Source organism: Coregonus lavaretus, assembly GCF_964263955.1.
Source record: "Coregonus lavaretus genome assembly, contig: HAP1_SCAFFOLD_834, whole genome shotgun sequence".
Lineage (NCBI taxonomy): Eukaryota > Metazoa > Chordata > Actinopteri > Salmoniformes > Salmonidae > Coregonus > Coregonus lavaretus.
In genome coordinates this window covers 43,515-62,500 of record NW_028163438.1, presented here as the reverse complement: position 1 = coordinate 62,500, position 18,986 = coordinate 43,515, and the positions used below count along the sequence as shown (strand labels likewise).

The following is an 18,986-nucleotide window of genomic DNA, read 5'->3' as shown; positions in this document are numbered from 1 at the left end:
GTGTGTCTAGTGTGTGTGTGTCTAGTGTGTGTGTGTGTGTGTCCAGTGTGAGTGTGTCCAGTGTGTGTGTGTGTCCGGTGTGTGTGTGTGTGTGTTTGTGTCCAGTGTGTGTGTGTGTGTGTGTGTGTGTGTGTGTGTGTCAGTGTTACCATGGTTATTATTTACAGGGACACTGAGGAGTCAACACCATAAACCCAAAACCCTGGATAGAGGGGCTCAGTGAATGTGGAGTGGAATGTGTTCAGGTGGGTCAGTGTGTCAGAGGAGACTCTGTAGAAGGACAGAGTGCCGGCAGGCCAGTCCAGATACACACCTACTCTGTGGGAGCTGGAGGAGGGGACGTCTATGGTAGTGGACTTATTATTGTGCCTGGCAGAGTAACGGTTGTCAGTGCAGATCAGACTCCAGGACTTGTCATTGTATCCAATCAAACAGTCACCGCCCCTTCCTCTCCTGCTGATTCCTTTATATGTCACTCCTATATCAGCCCCTCTCCCACTCCTCTCTACCTCCCAGTAACAGCGCCCAGTCAGACCCTCTCTACACAGCACCTGTCCACAGCCCTGAAATCTCTCTGTGTGATCAGGATACGGCTGCTCCTCTCTCCTACGTGTCACCTTTCTGTTCTCCTCAGACAGAGAGAGGCGTCTGTTTACTGTGTTTGGGTCCAGCGTGAGATCACAGACATCTGATGGATGAAACCAGACACAATATTAGAAATCATCATCATTCACATTAGAATGTTAACTCACTTTTCACTAATTCATTTAATGTAGATGTTTCTAGGTATCAAAAGGATAAGTTAAGGTAACTTGAGACTTGTTGAATGATCATATGTTATACTGTATGGTAATATAAAACACACTTATTCCCATTAATTACACACACACACACACACACACACACACACACACACACACACACACACACACATCCTGAACAAACACAAACACACACACACACTGGACACACATACACATCCTGAACACACACACACACACACTTACACTGAACATACACAAACACACACTGGACACACACACACACATCCTTAACACACACACACACATCCTGAACACACACAGGAACACGCCACACACACACACACACATTGTCAAAGCAAATCTTTGTAAACTTTGGTGTCCCTGATTTGTGCTTCTGTAGAACTACAGCTGATATTTAATACGACCAAGTAAGTAATGATGGTGGTCTTTGACTTTGACTTCACTTGAATTAAGACTTATTCTTAGTCATATTCTTCACAGCAGTCAACACTCACATTTTCTAACTCCAGGTTTCATTCTGTTCTCTCCACCATGTTCCACACTGTAGCGGTAAGCAGAAGAACAGACAGTCATTGAGGGAAACACCTGAACTCACACACACTCACACACACACACACACACACACACACACACACACACACACACACACACACACACACACACACACACACACACACACACACACACACACACACACACACACACACACACACACACACACACACACACACACACACACACACACACACACAAACAGTCAGTATATACATTTGTCCAAGTGTGTGTGTGTGTGTGTGTGAGTCCACTGTTTGTGTCCAGTGTGTGTTCAGTGTGTGTCCAGTGTGTGTGTGTGTGTGTGTGTGTGAGTGTCCAGTGTGTGTGTGTCCGGTGTCTGTCCAGTGTGTGTGTGTGTATGTCAAGTGTGTGTGTTTGTGTGTCCAGTATGTGTGTGTGTGTCCAGTGTGTGTGTGTGTGTGTGTGTGTTCAGTGTGTTTGTCCAGTGTGTGTGTGTGTGTGTCCAGTGTGTGTGTGTCCAGTGTAAGTGTGTGGGTCCAGAGTGTGTGTGTGTTTGTTTTTCCACTGTGTGAATGTGTGTCCAGTGTGTGTGTATGTCTAGTGTATGTCTAGTGTGTGTGTGTGTGTGTCTAGTGTTTGTGTGTGTGTCCAGTGTATGTGTGTGTCCAGTGTTTGTGTTTGTATGTCCAGTTTGTGTGTGTGTGTGTGTGTCTGTGTGTCCAGTGTGAGTAAGTCTGTGTGTTTGTGTGTGTCCAGTGTGTGTGTTGTGTCCAGTGTGTTTTTGTGTTTGTGTGTGTGTCCGGTTTGTGTCCAGTGTGTGTGTGTGTATGTGTGTGTGTGTGTGTGACCAGTGTGTGTGTGTGCGTGTGTGTCCAGTGTTTGTGTGTGTGTCCAGTGTGTGTGTGTGTGTGTGTGTGTGTTTGTCCAGTGTGTGTGTGTCCATTGTGTGTGTGTCCAGTGTGTGTGTGTATGTCTAGTGTGTGTGTTTGTGTCTAGTGTGTGTGTGTGTGTCCAGTGTGAGTCTTGTGTGTCCAGTGTGTGTGTTTGTCCAGTGTGTGTATGTGTGTGTGTGCGTCCTTTGTGTGTGTGTGTGTCCTTTGTGTGTATGTGTCCTGTGTGTGTGTTTACAGTGTGTGTGTGTGTGTGTGTGTGTGTGTGTGTGTGTGTGTGTGTCCAGTGTGTATGTGTGTCCAGTGTGTGTGTGTGTGTGCACGTGTATCAGTACACACACTGGACACACACACACACTGGACACACACACACACACACACACACACACACACACACACACACACACACACACACACACACTGGACACACACACACACAGACACACACACACACACACACACACACACACACACACACACACACACACACACACACACACACACATTGGACACACACACAGACACACACACACACACACACACACACACACACACACACACACACACACAGTCTTTATATAACTTAGTCCAAGTGGTGGTAAGAATGTTTGTCTTAACTAGCCTGATAACTCCAACATGTCTGATATGAACATTGACATAAACCCTCTACATACTTGAGTTTCTCCAGTCTGCAGTGTGGATCCTCCAGTCCAGCAGAGAGCAGTCTGACTCCTGAGTCTCCTGGGTGATTGTAGCTCAGGTCCAGCTCTCTCAGGTGTGAGGGGTTTGACTTCAGAGCTGAGACCAGAGAAGCACAGCCTTCCTCTGTGACTAGACAGCCTGACAGCCTGCAAAGAATCAAATCATATTTAAACCACACTGCTATTCTTTGGTGGTGAAAATAGTGGCAGTATATTTTTTTAAACATATTCAGATACATCAGTGTCCTGAAACCTGCCATATCTATTCATAAATGAATTAATGTATCATTACTAGAAATTATCATAATATTGCTTGTAGATAGAAACATGTATAGTACGAATATTTGAGTAGACTGACCAGAGCAGTTTAAAAAGCAGTATCAGTCAAATGACAGACAGTGAGGTATCAGATTTAGATTGTATTGAGTATACAGTCCACACCGTATCTATTTTGACAGTGAAGATAAGATTTTAAATGTGGCTCTATACTCCAACATTTTGGATTTGAGATCAAATGTTTCATATGAGGTGACAGTATATAATGTCACCTGTTATTTGAGGGTATTTTAATACATATCTGTTTCACCGTTTAGAAATGAAAGCACTTTATGTATCTAGTCCCCCTATTTGAAGAAGTCACAAGTATTCTGACCAATTCACTTATAGTGTATTAAAGTAGTCAAAAGTTTAGTTTTTGGTCCCAAACTTGCATTTGCAGATTGTTTTGGTTGTGTTTTGGGTTATGTTTTGCCCAATAGTAACTGAATGGTGGATGATGACTGGATGAATTTATTTTCTTTCTAAGTGAGTAGATAACATGTTTCTAAACACTACTAAATTAATCCTGATGATGCCATGATTGGGAAAGATCATGAATGAATCATTAATAATAATGAGTGAGAAAGTTACAGAGGCTACAACAAAACATACTAACCTCTCACCATTACCAATTATTAACATCAAATAAAAGGTGGCATTCTATAATGAAACATTCAATCTGAAATCCAAAATGCTGGAGCATAGCACCAAATGTAAAACTGTAAGCTTCACTGTCCAAACACATATGGTGTGGACTATGTGTGCCTGGTAAACACATGTGGATCTGGTGAACAGTTATCACTTGTTGACCAACTACAGGAATACTGACCTCAGAGTCTCCAGTTTACAGTGGGGATTCCCCAGTCCAGCAGAGAGCAGCTTCACTCCTGAATCCGTCAGGTCATTGTTACTCAGGTCCAGCTCTCTCAGGTGTGAGGGGTTTGACTTCAGAGCTGAGACCAGAGAAGCACAGCATTTCTTTGTGAGTCCACAGCCTGACAGCCTGCAAAGAGATCATCATGATTTCACACACTGTTAATTTAACACCAGTAGTGTAGAAGGACAATGGCAGATGCATTTGGTTTCTTCTCTTAAACAACATATAGATTCATCTTCCGTCTCCTAGAATTGCATGGTCATATCGTTATACTAATGTGAACACCAATGCACTGATTCAGTAAGTTTTTCAATATAATATAATATATTATATACATATTATAATATATATTTTTCTCTAAACTGAATATTTCTTCCTGATGATTAGTACTTAAATGTCATTTTATGTACTCACAGAGCAGCTCTGGAGGCTTTGACCACTGGCAGCAGCCTCAGAAGACCTTCCTCTGATCTGGAGTATTTCTTCAGGTCAAACACATCCAGCTCCTTTTCTGAAGTCAGCAACACAAAGACCAGAGCTGACCACTGTGCAGGTGACAGTTTGGCTTCTGAGAGACTTCCTGATCGCAGGAAGCTTTGGATCTCCTCCACTAGAGAATGGTCATTCAGTTCATTCAGACAGTGGAACAGATTGATGCACCTCTCTGGAGAGGGATTCTCCCTGATCTTCTCCTTGATGTACTTGACTGTTTCTTCATGGCTCTGTGAGCTGCTTCTTGTCTTTGTCAGTAGACCTCGTAAGTGCTTCTGATTGGACTCCAGTGAGAGGCCCAGAAGGAAGCGGAGGAACAGGTCCAGGTTTCCTGTCTCCCTTTGTAAGGCTTTATCCACAGCACTCTTGTAGACAGTAACTTCAGTAACTTGAGGTTCGGCCATTAGATTCTCATTGTTGTTGATGAATGAGAGGAACACAAATACAGCAGCCAGAAACTCCTGAATGCTCAGATGCACAAAGCAGTACACCTTGTCCTGGTACAGCCCACATTCCTCTTTAAAGATCTGTGTGCACAATCCTGAGTACACTGATGCGTCATTGACATCAATGCCAGCCTCTTTCAGGTCTTCTTCATAGAACATCAGATTGCCCTCAACAAGCTGTTGAAAAGCCAGTTTTCCCAGTGACAGAATGCTCTCTTTATTCCAGTGTGGACCTGTCTCTTCTTTCCCAAGATACTTTTCATTCTTCTGTTTGGTATGAAACTCCAGAAGGTGTATGAACATCTCAGTCAGAGTTTTGGGCATCTCTTCTGTCTTGTCTGTACTCAACATGTGTTCAAGGACTGTTGCAGAAATCCAACAGAAGACTGGAATGTGGCACATGATGTGGAGGCTCCTTGATGTCTTTATGTGTGAGATGATTCTGCTGGCCAGGTGGTCATCGTTGAATCTCTTCCTGAAGTACTCCTCCTTCTGTGGGTCATTGAACCCTCGCACCTCTGTCACCTGGTCAACACACCCTGAAGGGATCTGATTGGCTGCTGCAGGTCGGGTAGTTATCCAGAGGAGAGCAGAGGGAAGCAGATTTCCCTTGATGAGATTTGTCAGCAGAACATCCACTGAGGTTGACTTTGTGACGTCACAGCAGATCTTGTTCTTCTGGAAGTCTAGGGGCAGTCGGCACTCATCCAGACCATCAAAGATGAACAGAACTTTGTACTTGTCGTAGTTGGAGATTCTTGCTTCTTTGGTTTCCATTGAGAAGTGATTGAGAAGTTCAATCAAAGTGTGTTTTTCCTTTTTCATCAAATTCAGCTCCCGAAAAGGGAATGAAAATACAAATTGGACATCCTGATTTGCTTTTCCTTCAGCCCAGTCCAGAATGAACTTCTGCACAGAGACTGTTTTTCCAATGCCAGCGACTCCCTTTGTCAGCACAGTTCTGATAAGTTTGTCTTGTCCAGTTAAGGGTTTGAAGATGTCGTTACATTTGACTGCAGTCTCTGGTCTTGCTTGTTTCCTGGTTGTTGTCTCAATCTGTCTCAGCTCATGTTCATTATTGACCTCTCCTGTTCCACCCTCTGTGATGTAGAGCTCTGTGTAGATCTTATTGAGAAGTGTTGGGTTTCCTTGTTTAGCGATCCCCTCAAATACACATTGAAACTTCTTCTTTAGATTAGATTTGAGTTCACGTTGGCAAATCACACCAAGCTCATCTGAATCTAGAAATAACACAGAGGATATTAATATTACATCTGTTTTAATGCCTACAGTATTGTAGGACTGTTATAAAGTTTTAAATTATAATCATTTATTCTCTTAACTGACTGTATAAATCTGTAAATGTTTTCATAATGCATTACACACTGGTGTGACTGATTTATATCATTATTGGTATTACTGATGGTATCATTAATGTTCTCTCTCTCTCTCTCTCTCTCTCTCTCTCTATAAATTAATCAACACAACACATCCCTGCTGCTACTTGACGAGGTCACTAGGTGTTGTGTTAAGGCTGCTACAATATCATTTAGTTACACAGCTACTTTAGCTACAGCTTTTAAATGTTCTAAAACAGCATTCAACATGAGGCAGACAGCTCTTACTTTTCTCCAGTGTGTAAGCAAGCTCCTTCTGGTTCATTTTCCTCAGGATGTGCAGTGTGATCTTCAGAGCCCCCTCTCTGGCACTGCTCTCCTGCTTCTCATCTTCAGCATCCACCACTTCCTTATCCTGCTTCTGACTCTCAAATCCTTCTGTGAGTTCTGGACTAAGAATCCTCTTGAAAATCTTCAGCTCCTTCTTCACAAATGTCATAATATTCTCTTCAAGCAACTGAAATAAATCAAGTAAATAAGTTAAGCAAGAGACTAAATGCTTTCTCATTAACACATGAATGAATGATTGACAGATCAACTTTACTTGAGGTAAACAAAAACAAATGTACATAGCAGGACCACATACACTGAATATGGAGTCCAGGTCTGTTTGATGACTCTGGGAAGACTGACCACTGAAAATCTCTGACTCTGATCTCTCCTGTTGGTTTCTGTGGACAAAACATGAGATTACATCTCCTCATCCAGGGAGTGCACACACACACACACACACACACACACACACACACACACACACACACACACACACACACACACACACACACACACACACACACACACACACACACACACACACATACACACACACACACACACACACACACACACACACACACACACACACACAGACACACACACACACACACACACACACACACACACACACACTCAACACACACACACACACACACACACACACACACACACACACACACACACACACACACACACACACACACACACACAGGGAGGGAATGTTGTGTTGGTTTAATATGGTTTTAGGACTATGAACATGGAAAAAAGTATTAGCCTATGGATTATGAAAACAACAAAAATAAATGGGAAAATGGGAGAGGAGAAATGACTAGAGACAGTGTTGTTTAACCCACTGACCATGACCCATGAGTTCTTCTTACCTTTGTTCAGTAGAAAAGTCTCCCTCTCTAAACCGTATAGGTTGTTCCATAGACCGGTCACTCTTTCTCATTCCCAAAAGCATTTTAAGGCCAAGTTCATCATTAGAATCTTCGTAGGAGCATTGTAAAATCTCTGAGCTGTTTCCCAAAACCATCGTTATTAACGTTGCACTTGAAAACGTTCATATTCTAACACCTGCCTCAGACCACTTGTAGAACAGCCAAGTGCGTCGTTAGATGCTTTTTTTGCCCTCCCGCATCACTTTATACACAGAAGATTTCCGCTAAACATAGAATCACATGGTTTATCCGTCTCTCTGTGACCGCCGATAACTTCAGAACAAAGTTGACTACAAATACAAAGTTGCCAATGTCTTTGCAATTGATTCAAATAAGGGACTTATACAAATTTGCTTCAAATGATAACCGAGATGACTGCATTAAAATATAAACAGTAGGCTATAGGCCTATTTCAATCATATTGAAATACATTTCTTGTTCAATCAATTGAGTTCTATTTTGCTACTTGTAGACTACGGTCTGTAATTTGTCTCAATATATTTCATGATGTGTAGCCTAACATGTGAACAATGATGTGCCAAATCTGTGATTTAGAATTAGCAGCCTCAATATTTGCAGCCGTAGGTGGTAATATCTCTCTAGGAGCTGATCTGTCATCAGTATTGTGAATTAATTATAAGATAAGATTTGAGTGGAGAAAACTGATCCGAGAGCAGCGCTCCCCTTCTTCCGATCCTATCAGTATCGATACATGCTCCACCGGACGTGATACCTTGTCATGCTGCTGATCCAGTTTCTACTGGTCTGCCTGCGGATCTGGAACTCTGACCTGTTCACCGGACGTGCGACCTTGTCCCGAACCTGCTGTTTCTTCCTAGGTTTCTGCCTTTCTAGGGAGTTTTTCCTAGCCACCGTGCTTCTACATCTGCATTGCTTGCTCTTTGTGGTTTTAGACTGGGTTTCTATATAAGCACTTTGTGACAACTGCTGATGTAAAAAATGTCTTCTGGGAATACATATGAAGCAGACCAGGCCAGGGTTTGGGTTTGAGAAGTCAATGAGAGGTAAAAATGACTTCCTTAGTTGTTAATTTAGAAAATGTTCTGTCTTAAGTAGTTTAACAAACTGACACATTTTCATGTTAGTCATAAATAACTTTATATGAAAGGAGTGCCTTTGATTTGACGGCCTGCACCTGTGCATTTTGGCACAAGATGACCATTAGACCCAATGACGTATTTCTGCGCATGAGCTTCAAATCAAATCAAATTGTATTTCTCACATGCGCCGAATACAACAGTGGTACACTTTACCGTGAAATGCTTACTTAAGAGCCCTTTCCCAACAATGCAGAGTTAAAAAGTAACAAAAATTAGCTAAATAAAAAAAGGAAATAGTAACATAATACAATAACAATAATGAGACTATAAGGAGTACCAGTACTGAGTCAATGTGCAGGGGTACCAGGTAGTTGAGGTAATAACTAGACTATATACAAGGAGTACCAGTACTGAGTCAATGTGCAGGGGTACCAGGTAGTTGAGGTAATAACTAGACTATATACAAGGAGTACCAGTACCGAGTCAATGTGCAGGGGTACCAGGTAGTTGAGGTAATAACTAGACTATATACAAGGAGTACCAGTACTGAGTCAATGTGCAGGGGTACCAGGTAGTTGAGGTAATAACTAGACTATATACAAGGAGTACCAGTACTGAGTCAATGTGCAGGAGTACCAGGTAGTTGAGGTAATAACTAGACTATATACAAGGAGTACCAGTACTGAGTCAATGTGCAGGGGTACCAGGTAGTTGAGGTAATAACTAGACTATACACAAGGAGTACCAGTACTGAGTCAATGTACAGGGGTACCAGGTATTTGAGGTAATAACTAGACTATATACAAGGAGTACCAGTACTGAGTCAATGTGCAGGGTACCAGGTAGTTGAGGTAATAACTAGACTATATACAAGGAGTACCAGTACTGAGTCAATGTGCAGGGGTACCAGGTAGTTGAGGTAATAACTAGACTATATACAAGGAGTACCAGTACTGAGTCAATGTGCAGGGGTACCAGGTAGTTGAGGTAATAATGAGCCTATATGGAGTACCAGTACTGAGTCAATGTGCAGGGGTACCAGGTAGTTGAGGTAATAACTAGACTATATACAAGGAGTACCAGTACTGAGTCAACGTGCAGGGGTACCAGGTAGTTGAGGTAATATGTACATGTAGGTAGGGGTAAAAGTGACTAGGCAATCAGGATAGAGATTACATCTCCTCATCCAGGGAGTGCACACACACTCACTCACTGACAGAAACACACACACACACACACACACACACACACACACACACACACACACACACACACACACACACAAACACACAAACATACACACACAAACAACACACACACACACACACAGAGAGGGAATGTTGTGTTTGTTTAATATTGTTTCAGGACTATGAAAATGGAAAAAAGGTTTAGCCTATGGATTATGAAAACAACCAAAATAAATGGGAAAATGGGAGAGGAGAAATGACTAGAGACAGTGTTGTTTAACTCACTGACCATGACCCATGAGTCTTCTTACCTTAGTTCAGTAGAAAAGTCTCCCTCTCTAAAGTTTAGAGGTTGTTCAATAGACCAGTCACTCTTCATGGACACACAGCTGGGTACAGGGGAGGCTGGTCTCTCCTGCTTGATTGGACTTCAACACAACAGAGACAAACATTACATCTCTCATCTACTCTGAGCTCAGATTTGGAAACATAACAAGAGTTTCATTCTAAAATGCTATATATCCATTTTCAGAAATGTTCGTAAAAGCTTCTATTGTTTAAAGAAATTATCAAATAAATGGTTGTGTTTTCTCACTAGCTAATCATGGCATGGTGTTGTTCAATGACAGACATGTGTTTGTGTAAAATCGATCACTTAATGGCTTCATTTCAGAGAGACAAATGTTTTTTTTTGCCAAAGCTATTTAGAGTTGTTAAACGGGTGTGAAGAGTGTGTTGTTATAATGGTAATATTGTCAAAATTCCGCTTGTAACAACCATCAGAATTGGTTAAAAAAATATGCATTCCATTATTTTAGGCAATAATGAAGAGTAGGCAAAGTGGTCGTGTCGTGAAAATTCTATCAAATGTCTTCCATTGCAACGAGTCCAGTCAGGGTGCTGCAGAACCCCTGCAGTACCTCCACTGACCCCGGATTGAGAACTCCTGATTTAGCAGATGCTCTTATCCAGAGTGATTTACAGTAAGTGCATTCATCTTAAGATAGCTATTTATTTTAGAAATAAACATAATAAATTCTTCATAAAATTGTAATCTCACCTCTTAGCGTTGGTGTCATGTTCCCCAGAGAGACTCATTTTAGAGGCAGGGCCCCCTTTCTCTCTCTCCCCAGAGAGACTCATTTTAGACCACTGACCCCTAAACAGAGATGCAGCATGTTGGTTGTGGTTAACACAGTGGCAACTCATTCTAGAATGTCAATTGTTCTCTTTTACTCATGATCTCTTAGAAATAATTTTTTTACCAACAGACATATCCAAACATTCAGGTGATTTAATTTAATCACATGAACATTGTTACATTCCTCGACAACAAATAAAACATTGTCTCTCAAACAGAAGAAGGAACTAACAAAGAGTCACTAACAACAACCAAAACGAAACAGGTGGTTTTAGGAGGGGTTCTGAAAGACACTCATGGGGGTGTCCACTAGTGATAGGAATCAGAGGCTTTCTGAACGCTTTGGGGCTTTCACCAAATTGTGCCGAAAATCCCCTTGATAGATTTGAGTGCTAATAAACAACATTTAGTTATAATGTGGGGTTCGCTTTTTGCCTCCAGGTTCACTATGTTTTCAAAAACGATGTATATGTGGTATTATTTAGGACACTAAAGACATAATATTATTATAGGCTACACTAAATAAAACACATTATTTAAACAACAATGGGAAGATTGTGTGGTTCAACAAAAAATAATTGTTCAACTATAGCAGGGATTCAATCTTGTGCCTATGTTGATGTCTGATCCAAATCCCCGTCTCTACCTGCTGAGCTACCATTCAGGGGCTACAAACTGGAAGACATCAAACTAAATGTGTAAATAAGGTGTCCAGTAGAGGTCAGTGTTAGAAAAAGACTTTGCTTTGAAAAAAGCACCGGTACCAGGGAGAAATCAGTGAGATCTCTCGCATTTTGCAACACATGGTTTGAAAAAGCACGAGATTAAACAAAGCTTTTATACGTCATTGATCATGTGGTAATGTTACTTCAAAAACTCTCCATGGCAGCGTTTCAAACACTTCAAAGACTCCCTCTCCCCTCAGCCCTCAAGTTAAGTGGACACTTCTGATGACGTATCATGACGTATGATGAGTGGACACTTGCAGGGCAAAGGGTGAGGGAAGAATGAATTAATTTTAAATGGACCGTTCTCTCTGCGTGGTGCGTGGGAAATGCATGTTACATCTTCAGAAAGGTGTCACTCATTTGTCCCACGGTTGTGTTTTCATTCACCATAGCGACCATTAAAACACTGGTAAACCTAAATTCCATCGCTATCGGGAAACCGGGCCCAGAGTGACTTGTAGTGTATTTTAGCTTTTAAAAGACTTGATTTGCCCTAACAAAAATTTTTAATGAATTATTATCCACATACTAATTCACATTTCCTGTTGCTCCAGGATAATCTTTCTGCTATGATAAACTGGGTCAAATTATTATGTGGATTAAGTGCATTTATCTTAAAATAGCTAAGTGAGACAACCACATATCACAGTCAAATATACAGGATCCCATTCCAGCTAAACATTTGGATATATAGCGTTTTGCGAAAAAAACACATTTTCATATACATCTAAAATCTATTAATAAAAAATCTGAGATCAGTAACGCTTTGAACACACCGACTGCGTTATTGCATTTTGGTACCAGAAGTACATTCATTTCCAATGGAACGCTGTGTTTGCCTTGCAGCATTGCAAGTAGGCTATTTATTGTCTTTCAATCTGAGAATGTAGACAGAAGGGCTAAAACGGGCATGATTGATCTGAGGGGAAATCATTGATACATTCATAAAGTCTTTTTTGCAACAAGGAAGAGATGTTATGTTATGTAAAGTAGGCTAGGTTATAATATAAACTCAGCAAAAAAAGAAACGTCCCTTTTTCAGGACCCTGTCTTTCAAAGATAATTCGCAAAAATCCAAATAACTTCACATATCTTCATCGTAAAGGGTTTAAACACTGTTTTCTATGCTTGTTCAATGAACCATAAACAATTAATGAACATGCACCTGTGGAACGGTCGATGAGACACTAACAGCTTACAGACGGTAGGCAATTAAGTTCACTGTTATGAAAACTTTGGACACTAAAGAGGCCTTTCTACTGACTCTGAAAAACACCAAAAGAAAGATGCCCAGGGTCCTTGCTCATCTGCGTGAACGTGCCTTAGGCATGCTGCAAGGAGGCATTAGGACTGCAGATGTGGCCAGGGCAATAAATTGCAATGTCCGTACTGTGAGACGGCTAAGACAGCGCTACAGGGAGACAGGATGGACAGCTGATCATCCTCGCAGTGGCAGACCACGTGTAACAACACCTGCACAGGATCGGTACATCCGAACCTGACACCTGCGGGACAGGTACAGGATGGCAACAACAACTGCACAGGAAAGCACCAGGAAAGCACAATCCCTCCATCAATGCTCAGACTGTCCGCAATAGGCTGAGAGAGGCTGGACTGAGGGCTTGTAGGCCTGTTGTAAGGCAGGTCCTCACCAGACATCACCGGCAACAACGTCACATATGGGCACAAACACACCGTCGCTGGACCAGACAGGACTGGCAAAAAGTGCTCTTCACTGATGAGTCGCGGTTTTGTCTCACCAGGGGTGATGGTCGGATTCACGTTTATCGTAGAAGGAATGAGCGTTACACCGAGGCCTGTACTCTGGAGCGGGATCGATTTGGAGGTGGAGGGTCCGTCATGGTCTGGGGCGGTGTGTCACAGCATCATCGGACTGAGCTTGTTGTCATTGCAGGCAATCTCAACACTGTGTGTTACAGGGAAGACATCCTCCTCCCTCATGTGGTACCCTTCCAGCAGGCTCATCCTGACATGACCCTCCAGCATGACAATGCCACCAGCCATACTGCCCGTTCTGTGCGTGATTTCCTGCAAGACAGGAATGTCAGTGTTCTGCCATGGCCAGCGAAGAGCCCGGATCACAATCCCATTGAGCACGTCTGGGATCTGTTGGATCGGAGGGTGAGGGCTAGGGCCAATCCCCCCAGAAATGTCTGGGAACTTGCAGGTGCCTTGGTGGAAGACTGGGGTAACATCTCACAGCAAGAACTGGCAAATCTGGTGTAGTCCATGAGGAGGAGATGCATTGCAGTACTTAATGCAGCTGGTGGCCACACCAGATACTGACTGTTACTTTTGATTTTGATCCCCCTTTTGTTCAGGGACACATTTTTCAATTTCTTTGGAACTTGTTCAGTTTATGTCTCAGTTGTTGAATCTTGTTATGTTCACACAAATATTTACATATGTTAAATTTGCTAAAAACAAACGCAGTTGACAGTGAGAGGACGTTTCTTTTTTTGTTGAGTATATAATAGCGGTTTGTTAGTGATATGCAGATGGAGGTCTATAACTCAGCTATAGCCTACATATCCTAGATGACCAGCCTAAACCTGTTCAGATCAGTTCCCATAACGTTATAGACCTAACAGTAGCAGGAGCCTAGTCCTGATACAGATGGAGGTCTATACCTCAGCTATAGCCTACATATCCTAGATGACCAGCCTAAACCTGTTCAGATCAGTTCCCATAACGTTATAGACCTACCAGTAGCAGGACAGAGCATGTAGCCTTGGCATGACATGTTTCACATTTCCAACAGAGACCATCAGGTTGGTCAGCATGATAAGTGATCATATATCAAACTTACTCTGACTATTGAATGTCTGTAAACAACCTAACTTTCTAATATAATAGTTCTATGTAGCCTAGACTTACCAGAGTCTTTCCGTCTTTCCTTCAAATCAACACATTTACCCTAATTTTTATGTTGCCGAGAAATGTTTCTCACAGTTTCAACAGCCATTTTGTAAGTGCGTAGGCTACACACTTACTTTTAATTTCATATGAGGAAATTGGTGCGGCCGCCTGTTTTCTTGCAGATGACGTAGCCTCTCATAGGGAACTCATTCAACCAGCCTAAACAACAGTAAATAAAATATGTCAAATGGTCAAGAAACAATGGTGTAAAGAGAATCCTGTCCTCCTAATATAGCCATGTACATTAAAGACAGGTATATTGCTACAGATGTAGGATCTTAATTTGAGCCCGTTTGCTACAGCAGGAAAATAATCCTGAAGCAACACAACATTTTAATTATTATGTGGATTATAATGAATTGACATTTTTCAAAAGGGAAAGGTGGAAAAGTGGAAATTACAAACTTCCGAAGACTTTTTAACCCTCAAATACACAACAAGTTTTAGTTCTCCTGCAACAGGTTGATTAAATTAAGATCCTACATCTGTACAGAGCTTGTCGTTATCTAAACCAAGGCAGTTTGCATTATTAGCAATGATGTTGCAACTGTCAGCTGCTGTAAACCTATGTGATTGGATGTTATAGACCCCCATCTGAACAGTTTCTTTCCCCATGCTGTGTTCCTGACCAACTGGCCATCTGGTCCATAGAGACTAAAGGACTATACACTCTATACTGCACACCACATCAAGCCATCTCTGAACTGTACACTACCATCTGGTCCATAGAGACTAAAGGACTATGCCCTCTACGCTGCACACCACATCAAGCCATCTCTGAACTGTACACTACCATCTGGTCCATAGAGACTAAAGGACTATGTACTCTATGCTGCACACCACATCAAGCCATCTCTGAACTGTACACTACCATCTGGCCCATAGAGACTAAAGGACTATGCACTCTATGCTGCACACCACATCAAGCCATCTCTGAACTGTACACTACCATCTGGTCCATAGAGACTAAAGGACTATACACTCTATGCTGCACACCACATCAAGCCATCTCTGAACTGTACACTACCATCTGGTCCATAGAGACTAAAGGACTATGTACTCTATGCTGCTCACCACATCAAGCCATCTCTGAACTGTACACTAAATAACTGAACAATACTGCATTAGCACTCTGTTCATCTCTCTTAGATATATTTAAGTAAATCAACTGTATATCCACTGTACTGTATTTAAGTGATAATGCCTGAGAAGCCGGTGTTTGGAAGATATATTGGCACGGGTTTTGTTAAGCAAACTGTGCAAATACAGTGCCTTGCAAAAGTATTCATCCCCCTTGGCATGTTTCCTATTTTGTTGCATTACAACCTGTAATTTAAATTTTAAAAAAATTGGATTTCATATAATGGACATATTTAAGAGAAGAAGCCGATGTTGCAAATGTCGGAGAGACAGACAGCCAGAAACCTCCGCTGTTGAAAACTAAATGTTAGTCTAAAATAAATGTGAGATAATGTCTAGATGCTTTTTATAGTGGAGATCAACTGTATAAATTGCCTGTCTGGGCTGATGAGACAGTGGATTGGGCAGTCAGATGGAACAGAATATATAGGCATTTAATGTCATAGATTTAGCCGGTGGTAATTTGTGGAATAGACACCGGCTGGTATGCGGTTTTAACCAATCAGCATTCAGGATTAGACCCACCTGTTTTATAAATGTGTATATCCACTGCTCATTCTCTTATAGCTCAATGCTCACTCTAGCTATGTGTGTATAATGTTGTACGTAAACTTTGTGTAAACTCCTCTGTCTGTATTCTGTCTCTAAATGTTGTCTATCACTAGCAGCACCATATCACCAAGTAAAATTCTGAGTAAAGGATCTTAATTTGATCACCCCCCACTGCAGAATAACTTCCATGCAATGCAGGAAATGTATTTGAGGTTTAAAAAAGCTTCTGAAGTTTCTAATTTCCACTTTGAAATTTCAGACTAGGTTTTTTCTTATGAAGAATATATCAACCATACAAAGATTTACATTAATTATGATCCACGTAATAATTCACATTTCCTGTTGCTGCAGGAATATTATCCTGCTGTAGCAAACTGGCTCAAATTAGGATCCTACATATATATGTTTAAATGTACTTGGTGAATAAAGGTGATTTGTTGATTTAGCAAAAGTTGAGTCTCTAGATTCCCTTGCTGCTCTGGGGAAATAATGAAATGGTTGTCATAGTGATTTAAACTGGGACTGGTTATCTCCAAACTCTGAGACCATACATTTGTTATATTTCACCCAATTGATAAAGGAAGCTAGAAGGCTGAACCCAGAAGACAACTCTAAATCAACACTAACTGATATTATCCTCAAATCCTTTCGCTCATATTATAGTGTCTCTGTGTTCAACAGGTAGTCTATGACATCAGTAGTGTATCAAACAGGGCAGGGAAGAGAACCCAGGTCGATGGTGAGAAAGGCAAACACCCTACGCATCGCACCAATAGGGTTAACCCACATGGTGGGAATTGGAATGTGTCTCACACTGCCCCCTCCGAACGGGAAGTCGACTACTCACACGTCCGGCCGTGCGTTCTGACGAGCACATGGAGGACTGTGCGGCCCCCCAAAGAAATGCCACCCCACACCATGACTGACCCACCGCCAAAGGAGGATGTTGCAGGCAGCAGAACGTTCTCCACAGCGTCTCCAGACTCCGTCACGTCTGTCACATGTGCTCAGTCTGAACCTGCTTTCATCAGCATTCAAAAGTGACCAAAACATCAGCCAGGAAGCATAGGATCTGAGAAGTGGTCTGTGGTCACCACCTGCAAAACCAGTCCTTTATTGGGGGTGTCTTGCTAATTGCCTATAATTTCCACCTGTTTTCTATTCCATTTGCACAACAGCATGTTAAATGTATTGTCAATCAGTGTTGCTTCCTAAGTGGACAGTTTGATTTCACAGAAGCTTCGACCGTCATCATCACGTAGTATTGTTACTTTGAAACAAGCATTGATACGTTGTGTCGAATCAGTAGTGCTTTGAAAACTGCAACGGCGCATCAGACCTCCGGTATTAATCGTCCAATCCCTAGTGTCCACTGAATGTTGACTAGCAACAAGAAAGTGGTACCTAAAAGACACCCACCATGAGTGCCCATTGAAGTGGCTCCAGACGAGGACATCTGAAATAAAACCCCTCCAACTTACAATATGGAGTAAAAAAACAAGTGGAGCAAACCAGACCAAACCAAACCAAACCAGACCAAACCAGACCAGACCAAATCAGACCAGACCAGACCAGACCAAACCAAACCAGACCAAACCAAACCAGACCAAACCAAACCAGACCAAACCAGACCAGACCAAACCAAACCAGACCAAACCAGACCAGACCAAACCAAACCAAACCAAACCAGACCAAACCAAACCAGACCAAACCAGACCAAACCAGACCAGACCAAACCAAACCAAACCAAACCAGACCAAACCAGACCAAACCAGACCAAACCAAACCAGACCAAACCAGACCAAACCAAACCAAACCAGACCAAACCAAACCAAACCAGACCAAACCCTGGGAGATACAAGACAGAAAGACTTTGTTCATCAACTTAAAGAAGCAGAGCTACAAAGAGGTGCCAGTCTTCTAACATCTCTAAGGCCAACCAGAACACTGGGCCAGCTGCTCTTCAATATCACATAACAGATGGAACCCTTCTGACTAAAGAGATGACAAGCCAGCACAGGCATAAGCATACTGTCTATTGAGGTGGCGCCAAGAGGTGCGGCCAACGTGCTAACGTCCAACCTCAAAATATAAATGGAAATACCAAAGCCTGTAACAACATGTAGTCGTGACTGATATTTTTCACCTCATCTCCCTGTTACTGTTTGTTTAGGTAGTTATAGACAGTGCAGCAACACAAGGCCACATTCCTCTCAGCCCTTCCACTCTCTCAGGCTAATGTGTATTTATTAAAAGTAGACTATTTCTTTCAAACCAAACCAAACCAAACCAGACCAAACCAGACCAAACCAGACCACACAAACCAGACCAAACCAGACCAAACCAGACCAAACCAAACCAGACCAAACCAGACCAAACCAAACCAGACCAAACCAGACCAAACCAAACCAAACCAAACCAAACCAAACCAGACCAAACCCTGGGAGATACAAGACAGAAAAACTTTGTTCATCAACTTAAAGAAGCAGAGCTACAAAGAGGTGCCAGTCTTCTAACATCTCTAAGGCCAACCAGAACACTGGACCAGCTGCTCTTCAATATCACATAACAGATGGAACCCTTCTGACTAAAGAGATG

General features: G+C 42.0%; 2 protein-coding genes across 2 annotated transcripts in view; both read right to left on the bottom strand.

Annotated features, from left to right (window-relative positions):
- Window positions 1-7,391, bottom strand: part of LOC311118143 (uncharacterized protein) — a gene marked incomplete at its 3' end in the record, with an annotated part of 64,598 nt that extends 57,207 nt beyond the window's left edge. Inside the window, exon 1 of the mRNA XM_084193006.1 lies at window positions 7,320-7,391. The remainder of the gene's footprint in view (window positions 1-7,319) is intronic.
- LOC311118141 (NLR family CARD domain-containing protein 3-like) lies at window positions 98-14,855 on the bottom strand. Its single transcript, XM_084193005.1, has 10 exons — window positions 14,771-14,855; window positions 10,948-11,046; window positions 10,199-10,315; window positions 7,009-7,093; window positions 6,651-6,879; window positions 4,502-6,266; window positions 4,040-4,213; window positions 2,866-3,039; window positions 1,280-1,326; window positions 98-688 (listed from the first exon to the last, which is right to left on the bottom strand). The coding sequence occupies exons 2-10, from the start codon at window positions 11,028-11,030 to the stop codon at window positions 162-164; spliced, it is 3,201 nt and encodes a 1,066-aa protein (XP_084049131.1). The 5' UTR covers window positions 11,031-11,046; window positions 14,771-14,855; the 3' UTR covers window positions 98-161.
- Between the last annotated feature and the right edge of the window lie 4,131 nt (window positions 14,856-18,986).

Coding starts and splice junctions, on each gene's coding strand:
- LOC311118141 (XM_084193005.1), bottom strand. CDS start 11,030: ATGAGTCTCTCTGGGGAGAGAGAGAAAGGGGGCCCTGCCTCTAAAATG. Junction 4,214..4,501: donor AAAGCCTCCAGAGCTGCTCT/GTGAGTACATAA, acceptor ATCTCTTTGCAG/GCTGTCAGGCTGTGGACTCA. Junction 1,327..2,865: donor TGCAGACTGGAGAAACTCAA/GTATGTAGAGGG, acceptor TTACCGCTACAG/TGTGGAACATGGTGGAGAGA.